The sequence below is a fragment of the Ostrea edulis genome, chromosome 3 (genome assembly GCF_947568905.1).
Source record: "Ostrea edulis chromosome 3, xbOstEdul1.1, whole genome shotgun sequence".
NCBI classification, from domain to species: Eukaryota; Metazoa; Mollusca; class Bivalvia; order Ostreida; family Ostreidae; genus Ostrea; species Ostrea edulis.
This window is the reverse complement of record NC_079166.1, coordinates 25,303,839-25,314,130: the sequence shown is the minus strand read 5'-3', so window position 1 is coordinate 25,314,130 and position 10,292 is coordinate 25,303,839. Positions and strand designations below refer to the sequence as shown.

Genomic DNA, 10,292 nt, shown 5'->3' with positions numbered 1-10,292 from the left:
AAGAAATTAATGTGAACTGAAAAGTATAAAAAGTACTCTGTGGAGATAATGTGTATATTGAATGTGTATATTTATGCTCAATGAACGGAAATGTCAAGGTAATTATAATTGACTGCTAAAGGTCGATGATGTTCATAAAAAATCAAGGTCAACATTGTAAACATTGAGCGAGGCTACATTCAGGGGCATTATGTTTCACATAAATGATTGTCTTATTATTTACAAATAAAGCAATCCATTCTCTTGAAATGCATGGAAGAAGTATTCGGGATCTTACGCAGTACTCTGTCATCATTACCAACGGACACAACACAAAGGTAAGACAATACCTATTTAGAAATGCCACTAACTGTGACACCAACAAGAAAATACATTAAGTATAAAACTACTACTGTGTAGTTTCATATTCATTTATCACAATTATTTCCTGGTGTTGGGATGATGTTCGCATTTCTACATGTTTATCATAGATTGTTTCCTTTAATAACTTATCTTATTCTTCGGCTGATTGAAAAAATGAAAGATGCAGTTGAAATAGATAACTCCTTATAAACCTCAGTTTGGAGTATGAGTAATATTGCATAATCAAAGACGTAGCTTTATATTTCTGTAGCAGTCAACATTAGGGTCATGCAATTTTGGAAATAAGTAATTTATCCCAAAATTAATTTACGAAAATATCATTTCTGATACTTTATAGTATTATGGGAGCAAAGTATCAAATTATCATTTATAAACTCTTCATGAATGATTTTTACATGCAATGATATTTAACCATTTTTTGTTCCTTTCCTATTTAAAGAAAATGGAAGGAAATCGACGCAAAACACAAAGTACGCCACAAACAGTTAGTTCTAATCATATCTCATGCGATGGATAGGGTGCGCAGAGAATGGAAGCTAATTATGACCTGCTTTCATTGTTCCCTACTATCTGTTGCCATTTTAAACAATGTCTCCGTAGTCTGTGAGGATCTAGAGTCCATGCAAACAATGCTGTCTACACTCGTTGATGACTTCGTCCAACATAACACCATAGACCTCCAGGTAAGATCACTCTTAGTGTACAATTCCGACGTTGTCAAGAAACAAACATCTATTTGCTTATGACACAAGGTGTTATCCCCCTGAACCTTTCTAGGTCAAAGTCTGTAATAAACAAAATTTCAGAGAAAAAAGTTAACTTGATACATGTATACAGGAAAGAAAATCTCCAAAAACAGTAAGGCCATATCTGTTATATATTGTTATATGGAGTAATATTCCAAAATTACCTGCAAATGGTATTTATATCTCTCAACTGATTCGATACGCAAGAGCTTGTTCTGCTTATTACCAGTTTTTAAATCGAAACAGGCTACTGACAAACTAGTTGATAGTGCAGGGGTTCCAACAGTCTCCAACAGTCAGCATTTCCCAAATTCTATGGTCGTTATAACGATCTAGTTTGTCAATACAACCTATCATTGGGTCAAATGCTGTATGACGTGTTTCATACTGATTGTTAGACCGTTCTTGGCACACTGAAAGGGGATGCTTACTCTTCCTAGGCACCTGTTCCCACCTCTTGTGTGTCCAGGGGACACTAATATCGCCTGAAAAACAACAGGGCCAAGGTGACTCGGGTGAGCATGGTGACTCTTGGACCTCTTGATTCGTAACATAGATCTTGTCCAATATAATTGCACATATTTTGTGCCTGATATATTTACGGTCATTTGGAAAACTTAGCATCAAAATTGATGTAAATTTTCAGTTGTTATAGAATCTAGTTTAAATGCTATTTGTTCAGGAACCACGGAGCACAGGTTTGGGAAAATAAAATTTTCAATCAAATACCGTATGTGTCCTGAAAAAAAATCTACGGTGAGAATATAGTTTGTGCAATCATGTTTCTTAACGAAATTTTTTGTGAAAATGGCGATATTTTGTAAAAAAAAAAAAAAAAAAAAAAAAAAATAGTAATAATAAATAAATAAAATAAAAAAAATAACAAAACGTAACGGTATAGTCATGTTTGTGATGTCATCAATTAAGATCTGCGTCAGTTCGAGTTGAGTTGCATCGGGGTTCTTGCGCAAAACACACTCATTTTTTAATAAGAGCAGGAAGGCTAATTTTTTGTGGGCAAATAAAACCCTTAAGCCTATCATATATATAGTCCTTTCAGATGATAGTTTCAATTCATAGGTTGGAGACTATGCTTTGTCAATAAATTCGGAATTCCCTTTGGAACATCTTCCTGTTAACTTTGAGAGGACAATTGTGTCTGCTACAGAAAAATATCTCAATCTGGTAAGTTGTAAGCAAATCATTGATGATGTAACTTCAAAGAACATTACTTCATGCAAAATGTTATAGAAGACATATATTCCTCTATTTTCACTATAATCACAGGCTTGTGTTGATATTTATAAATGTTTTTGTTTCCTCGGAAGTGTAACGTCAATGAAGTAGTGGATCTTTACATACACGGCATGCATAATTTGCAATCTAAAAGTTTGCTGTCATTACTGGAGAGAAAAGCATTGTCTTCCGTTGACGACATTGCAAAGGTATATCATTGTATTATTGCTTCATTTTCCAGATTTATTGTTCTGCAGATTTGTCTACTCATTTCGTATTATAAATATTTTCATATAGGATAGAAATTGCTATGGACTTTTTGAATATGCTGGAAGTTTGTCAAGAAACAAGTACTACATCCCAAAGCTGCTAAATTCGTTGTTTCAAAGGGTATGGACAATTGGATTGGATGCGCCACATTCTGCCTATGTGGAACAGATTTTGACATGCAACTGTTATCCACAGTATATCGAAAGTTATTGTGAGCATTTATGGTTTCTTTATACACGATCTTACCCACGTTCTACCTATACATGTACTATTTCATAATCGTATGACATTCTGCTAAGTAATCTGTTAATGATATATATATAATCATATAAACTTTGAATCAAAATGTTATAGCTCAAAAGGGAGAACTTTTCAATTACCTGGACTCTGAGTCTGTGGAGAAACTAAAGAAGTCACTGGATGTCTTTCAATGCTATGTCACACGTTTAGATGAAAATACAATAGAAAACCAGGACCTTCTCCTTGGACTGAAACATTCAGAGAATCTGATAAATATAGCAGAGACACTGGATAAAATACAGCAGTTTCATTTACCATTTACCCCAGATGCTTTACGCATATTAATGGAATGCAGAGAAAAAGATATGAAAATGCTGAAAGACGAACTCAATATTGTTGAAGGATTGAAATCGACTTTGAAGTTAGTACGGCCTTGTAAGTATGCTATGTTGACAGTAAAGTATCGGCTTTTTTGTGATTATAACATTTGACGAATTCAAGAGAAAAAGGTGTGTCAATGATTTTGTCGATGAAAATTTAATGAATATCTGCTGTGTTAGTCTAAAGAGGTTGGGATGTGGACATTACTAATTTGGTGGTTTGCAACCTTTCACCAAAAACGACACCCTGTGGAAAAATTAAAAAAAAACAACAACTTTGTATAGTATGCAAAGTGAAGATAACAAACAGTGATCAATCTCATAACTCCTATAAGCAATACAAAATAAATTGCTGGGCAAACACGGACCCCTGGACACACCAGAGGTGGGATCAGGTGCCTAGGAGGAGTAATCATCACCTGTTGACCGGTCACACCCGCCGTGAACCCTATATCCTGATCAGGTAAACGGAGTTATCCGCAGTCAAAATCAGTGTGCCAAGAACGACTTAACAATCGGTATGAAACACGTCAGACAGCATTTGACCCAATGCGAGGTTGCATTGACGAACTAGATCGTTATTACGACCATAGAATTTGCGAAATGCTGACATCAATCGAAACTGTTAAAACCCCTGTACCATCAACTTGTTTGTCAGTAGCTTACCTCGATTTAAAAACTGACTATACGCAGAACATCACTACACATGGTTTACTACTCTGTTCAGGAAATTGATATGGTTTTTTCAAAAATTTAAATGTTACGAAAGTTACATACAATAAGCAACGATAAGTTATTGAAATGGTGCGCAAAAAAATATGCTTTTTCTGCTACTAGTATGTGAAAATACTGGAAACAATATTCTAAGGAATATTCTAGAACAGTTTTATGATCTTGACAAGTACATTTGATATGTCTAATTGATCTAATAAAAAAGTCATAACAAATATTTTCTTACGTTAAATTCATAATGTTACTTGTAGGTACTTTTTATACTATAACACATCATTAGTGAGACCACAGCCAATTGAAGAACATATTCTGAGCGGTTAACTAACTTTGATTATGTCATCAAAAAAAACCAACAAATTAGTAAACAATCTTTAGATAGTGTTTACATATAAAGTCTTATCATGCGGTTATTGAATACAATGACGGAGATAAGATGACATATCTTTGCCAATATAACCTATCATTGGGCTAAATGTTATCTGACTTGTTTCATACTGATTGTTAGGCCGTTCTTGGCTTTTGACTACAGATAACTCCGTTTACCTGATATGATATAGGGCTCACGGCGGGTATTGTTTATAGGAGTTGTGAGATTGATCACTGTTTGTTATCTTCACCTTTTATATAGCAGATAAGGGATTCAAAATAAATAAAGATATCAAGGGACCCAGTAAATATTCTTTCAAGATGCAATGGTTTTCATGTAGCGAAAATATCAGGGTTATACATGAAAGATATGAAAATATCTAGCCAAGGATTTATTTGGGACAGGTATAAAATCTGTTATAGCAAAGATCAATGAATTATGTCATTAGAATATATATGAATGCAAGGTGTAAATGAATTAAGTTCTCTGTGGGGGCGTTTCCTTGGATGAATCAGTTTCCTAGTTTTTAATATTTTGCATTATATATCTAGTTTACAGCAATCAACTAAAGTACAGATTATACTATAAAGCCTGCCCCGATAGTTAACTTGGTCGGTTTTTAACATAGCAAGTGAAATTATGGTCAGTTTCACCAATCAAAGCAAAGAGAACACATTTGTCATAGTGCTAAATCTAGAACCGTCAGACAGTCAAGGGGCTTAAGATACAAATGCGACGCCGAAGTATTGCACCTCTTTATGAAATATTGTGGCGAAACAGAATTACAAAATATATCACTATGGGTTATGCTTTTTATGACAGAAAATAAAATCTGATAGCTCTAAGTAACGCTCCCTATACAATCCCGTCCCTTTTTAAAAACCCACATAAGGTTTAGTATATCTATAAAATAATGAATATGTGTGTTGAAAATGTGAGTGAAGCTATACTAGAATATGGAATTTTCATTATAATCAATACCCATGTTTAAACCTCGTTTTATGCATTCTGCAGGTATATATTTTAATATAGTGGTTACATGAAATGTAATATGCGATTAGAAACCGTTTTGTTTAATGAAAGGCCAAGACAACGAACATTGATCAATTTTATAACTCCTATAAGCGATATAAAATAGAGAGTTGGGCAAACACAGGGTCCTGGATATAGCAGAGGTGGGATTAGGTACCTAGGAGGAATAAGCATCCCCTGTCAACCGGTCAAATCTTTAAAGAAAACTTGTGCTTTTAAAACAATTTGCTATAGCCTTTACATGTACATATGGAAAATATGAAATTAGTAAATTGATAAATTGCTGTTTGGGAAAATAATCTTTTGACGTGTTATACCTTGGTAATTAATTGATACTTACTCCAACAGACAAAGCAGGCCTACCAGAAGGTTATGATGCTATACTAAACAACTGGAAGGAGATGAAATTGGACGATGTATGCGAAATTCCTACGCAAATATCAGATTTTGCGATGTACACACCATGCTTGAAAGTATTTAAAGAAATACTGGAAGAGCCCGTGAAATCTTTTGTTAGAAATATTTCATTTTACAAGAGCAGCAAAACGTTCCAGACAGTTCTTCAAATTGAGGTCCAAAGAAAACCTGCCCAGGAAATTAGACATTTCCAGTTCCTCGAACTTTTTGACAAAATTTTGAACCCTGCAAGAGAAGCATGGGAAACATATTGTAACAGACTCGAAGATGGCACTATAACTATATGTGATATCGAGACTCTACAGATGCACAAAGTCGACGATAGCAGTTTGCAGAAGGAATTCACTGCGATGAATCGAGGCTCAAAGAAACCATGGATAAAAAATCGCATATCTGAATTCCACCGATTCAAATGCTTTTTGCAGTCTATTGAGACTGCCAGATTGTTAAAAAAGATACGAGAAACAAATGAGATAATGGGGAACTTTGACTCGGTGGAATTGATTGAGAGATCTGTAAGTATGATTTAATGTAAAGTTTATACACTTACCATACAATATATATATATATATATATATATATATATATATATATATATATATATACACTGATTTTGATTAATGAATAAGCATTCATATATATATATATATATATATATATATATATATATATATATATGATATATGAATGCTTATTCATTAATCAAAATCAGTGTATGTGTGTAGATGTAATTTTACGGCAACTTTCAATCAATTTATTAGATATTGCAATTTAGCATAGAACATAAATATACAGAAATATATAAAGAAGACATGAACTATTAACATGTGTTGATGTTGTTTATTTGTAGTATTATGATATCATTATGTACTTCTATTATCTTAGCACAGAGACAAAGATATTTCGCTCATAAAGATGGCCCATGAGATTCAGTCTTTCAATCAAAAGTTACAAAAAGTTGATGAAAAGAAAAAGAATTGTTTGAATGCGTTCTGCAAGTCAACTGCCTTGATAAAGTGGCTTCGAAAATCTTTGAAAGGTAAGAGTTTATTCTCATGTATGATTTTGTCACAAAATGTTTATAGAAATGTTAATTCGCTCTGAAGTAGCAATGCTGATTTATTTACTGAAATCCGTTGTATGCCGGCATCAATGACCCCTAGTTTGTAATTTCAAATAATAGAATTCAAATTTCATGCAAAATAAGAGTTGCATAAATCGTTAGAGACAAAGCGGTTGCAATCTCAATCAAGATATTTTTATATATTGTAAAATGAAAAACTATGACAGGAAAAAAAACCTTTTGCAGAAAACTTTCATTTTAGTGGAAAACACAATTTGACTGGTTCATTTCAACATTCTTTACATCGTATAAACTGAATTCGCGCCAAATGATGATGTAGTATTAGCGTCTCAATACGATTAACGCGTTCATTTCCCTTTTGTCGTTATGGCGATATTGCTCCACGTCATAAAGGATTAATATTTTCTTATAATATAGAAATATTCGGCGAATGACATTAAATGCGTTTTACTGAATAAAATTATAAGGAATAAAAGTAGTTTCTACTTGAGTATTTTATATGATATGAAGTAAGTTGAGCAGTTTATGCTATTTTATAAACCTTTTTGCAGTGTATAATGCGTACACATTCCTTAACTGTCAATGAAAAATGATATAAGCGAAGGAGCAGTGTTAAAATGTTATTTTTAGGAGGTGTTATGTGCTTTTTCAACCCCTATTTTTATTTTCCACAAAACACGTGTATATTTGATGAAACAATGATATAAATTTATTTGGTCATTTGTTATACTAAAGGAAATTCGGCGGCTCAATTTTGTCATTGTCCATCTGTAGACAAATATTTGATTGACAATGTTGGTCTATATTCAAGATCAATGAAGCAGCTAAGATTAAACATGAAAGGTGAAGATATACTAACAGTGATCAATTTCATAACTCCTATAAGCAATAGAAATTAGAGAGCTGAACAAACACAAACCTCTGGACACACCAGAGGTGGAACCAGGTGCGTAGGAGGAATAAATATCCACTCTCGATCGGTGCTTTGGGAACATCGTTGTAATCGTTTTCAGTCTACTGGATGAAGAAATATAGTTGTTTTGTATGAAGGTGTATGATACATGTATATATACATATGTAAGAATCTACTTTTAAAAAATAGTCAACTACTTAGTGTGATTGTAATCTAGGTCCTAGCAATTTAGTATATTCCATTATCAGCCTTCCACATCTATTTCATCTTGATTTACAGTTTCATTTACGTGTAGTAATAAGTAAGCGAGAGTTACAATGTAAATGCACGTCCTGTCACATTTGTTGATGCCTCACATATTTTATCCTTTTTTGCAGGTGGTGTTAGGGATTTAAAAATATATGCAGACCTGGCCCTACTGTCTGTGGAAGAAGATCATCTGATCGCCCTCATCACTGATCTACACACAGCAACCATTGGATATGCACCTCTGATTTTCAACATAAGGGAAATACGAGGAGAAGACGCTCTTATTCAGAGATGTGAGGAAGTTTGGACCAGCCTGGAAAAGGATGAAGACCTTCCAAGAAAATTGGTATATTTTTACTGATTCACCAGAACGTGATATATCTAAACTAAATCATCATTTCATTGCCCAGTTCTCTATTTTGTATGACATTGGTCTCTGTTTGATATCTTCACCTTTTCATTTGATTAAAATATATTGTATCAATACACTCCATATGCTAGATACAGTAGCTGATCGCATAGAACTCGATAGAGAACCTAGGGGAAAGCAGGTGTTATACTATACACTGTTATAGTGATAAAATCAGTGAATTTTGTTTTTATAGATAAATTCAAATCGGTTATTACACTGGTTCGAAGAAATCAAGGAGGCGCATGGTTCTGTAGAAGTAACGTCATTGAAACAAGTCGATGCAATTAAGCAACGAGGGATATTTAGGATTGGAATTCCCGGAGAAAGACGTGACATTCAATTGGTAAAAGTTTGGCGGATTACAAATTATCCATACATTAATAATGACAGATGTCTTTTAACAATGTTATTAAAGATCCTGATTCTAGCGAGTGTAGGTTGGTGGTTTAATAAAGAATTGTTTGTCATGTCTTATGTAGGGTTTGCTTAGTGTAAACCATTGGCTTGCTTTAGAGTTAATTTTATGTCACCATTGACATTGTAGAATTTAGAAGATGTTGTGTGTCTACATGTACCAAGTTCTGTCCAGGCGGATAAATCCTATGCAGGACAATCAGATACAGATGTACCATTAGACGATTTATCTGATGACGAAGAGTCTGACTTAACTGCCATCAAGCGCTCTGACCCTACTACTGAGGGTCGAGTCTACTCTTATAGCGATATGATGGATTTGCAAAGTCGTCTCATGTTGGTTTCTGGAAAGACTGATGCTGGCAGAGAAAGCATAGAGAAATTTACTGCAGTAAATATGATATTCTTTCACAGGAATTAATGTGTTTTTGCATGGTACAACTGTGAATGGTTGATTGATTGTATATTGTTTGCCGGTGAAGGGCTGTAATATTTAGCAACTGTTGGTGGACATTGCTGCAAAATAAATGCTTTCTGATCGGGAAATTTTTTTTTTAAAAAGCTACCAAATGAAAACATGGAATTAGTCATATAGTATATGCAATATATGTAACAGTCTAAACTATTTCTCTTGTTTCAGATTTTTGACAATATAACCAGGGTTGGAAAGATCTTTCTCAAGCTACTTTCATCTGGATGTGTTTTATTTAGGTGGTGGACGTTAGACTTTCTGTGTAACCAATCGGTTGAGAATTGTGTTTTTGTCAAGCAACACCAGTCAACTCTAAAGGGGAAAAATTTGAGAATCAGGCATAAAGAATTATCACAAGATGACATTGTCAATGACTACATGATAGAAATAGCTGATTTCTTCGATCATTGCTACGAAGAGTGGATCGAGCATGTAAAGAAGAACAGGGATCGATTTTATCCCTTGAATTTGTTTACGATTGGCCAGATGATCATTTTGCAAGAAGAAATAGCTAAACACAGAAATGGTATTCGGGTATCAAAGCACCTGTGTTCCCTTCTTTCGGTTGTGAAGGCAGATTGTTCTTTAAAAGATTTAGAATTGGCAATTAAAAACTTAGATGAACAACTGTCATTAGAGCAGAATGATAGTGTTGCCGATGACTCATCAGGATGCGAAGAGAACAGAGCAATTCAAGAATTTCTCAGAGCCGCTGAAGAAGCCGGTGTTTCGAAAAGACGAGCTTTTGAATGTATTCATGCTGACGCATTTAATGCTGATGACATTGATCAAAGTAAGAAATATTTTCCTCGACATACATATTCAAACAACAGTATGTAATTTAATTAACAATTTCAGTTATTTAGGAAAATCAATTGAAAACAGTGTGATACATATAGTGGTTCATGCACATGGCAAAAGAATTGATAAATTTAGATTATTTTACGGTGGTGAATTATTGAAGA

General features: G+C 33.9%; 1 protein-coding gene across 1 annotated transcript in view; it reads left to right on the top strand.

Moving 5' to 3' along the window:
- Positions 1–10,292, top strand: part of LOC125676605 (E3 ubiquitin-protein ligase rnf213-alpha-like) — an 85,559-nt gene that overhangs the window by 12,129 nt on the left and 63,138 nt on the right. The window contains exons 11-22 of the mRNA XM_056157676.1: positions 232–317; positions 803–1,046; positions 2,190–2,294; positions 2,438–2,554; positions 2,643–2,826; positions 2,970–3,290; positions 5,715–6,298; positions 6,669–6,822; positions 8,158–8,375; positions 8,635–8,784; positions 8,986–9,246; positions 9,496–10,120. Of these exons, the coding sequence (XP_056013651.1) occupies positions 232–317; positions 803–1,046; positions 2,190–2,294; positions 2,438–2,554; positions 2,643–2,826; positions 2,970–3,290; positions 5,715–6,298; positions 6,669–6,822; positions 8,158–8,375; positions 8,635–8,784; positions 8,986–9,246; positions 9,496–10,120 (3,049 nt within the window). The remainder of the gene's footprint in view (positions 1–231; positions 318–802; positions 1,047–2,189; positions 2,295–2,437; positions 2,555–2,642; positions 2,827–2,969; positions 3,291–5,714; positions 6,299–6,668; positions 6,823–8,157; positions 8,376–8,634; positions 8,785–8,985; positions 9,247–9,495; positions 10,121–10,292) is intronic.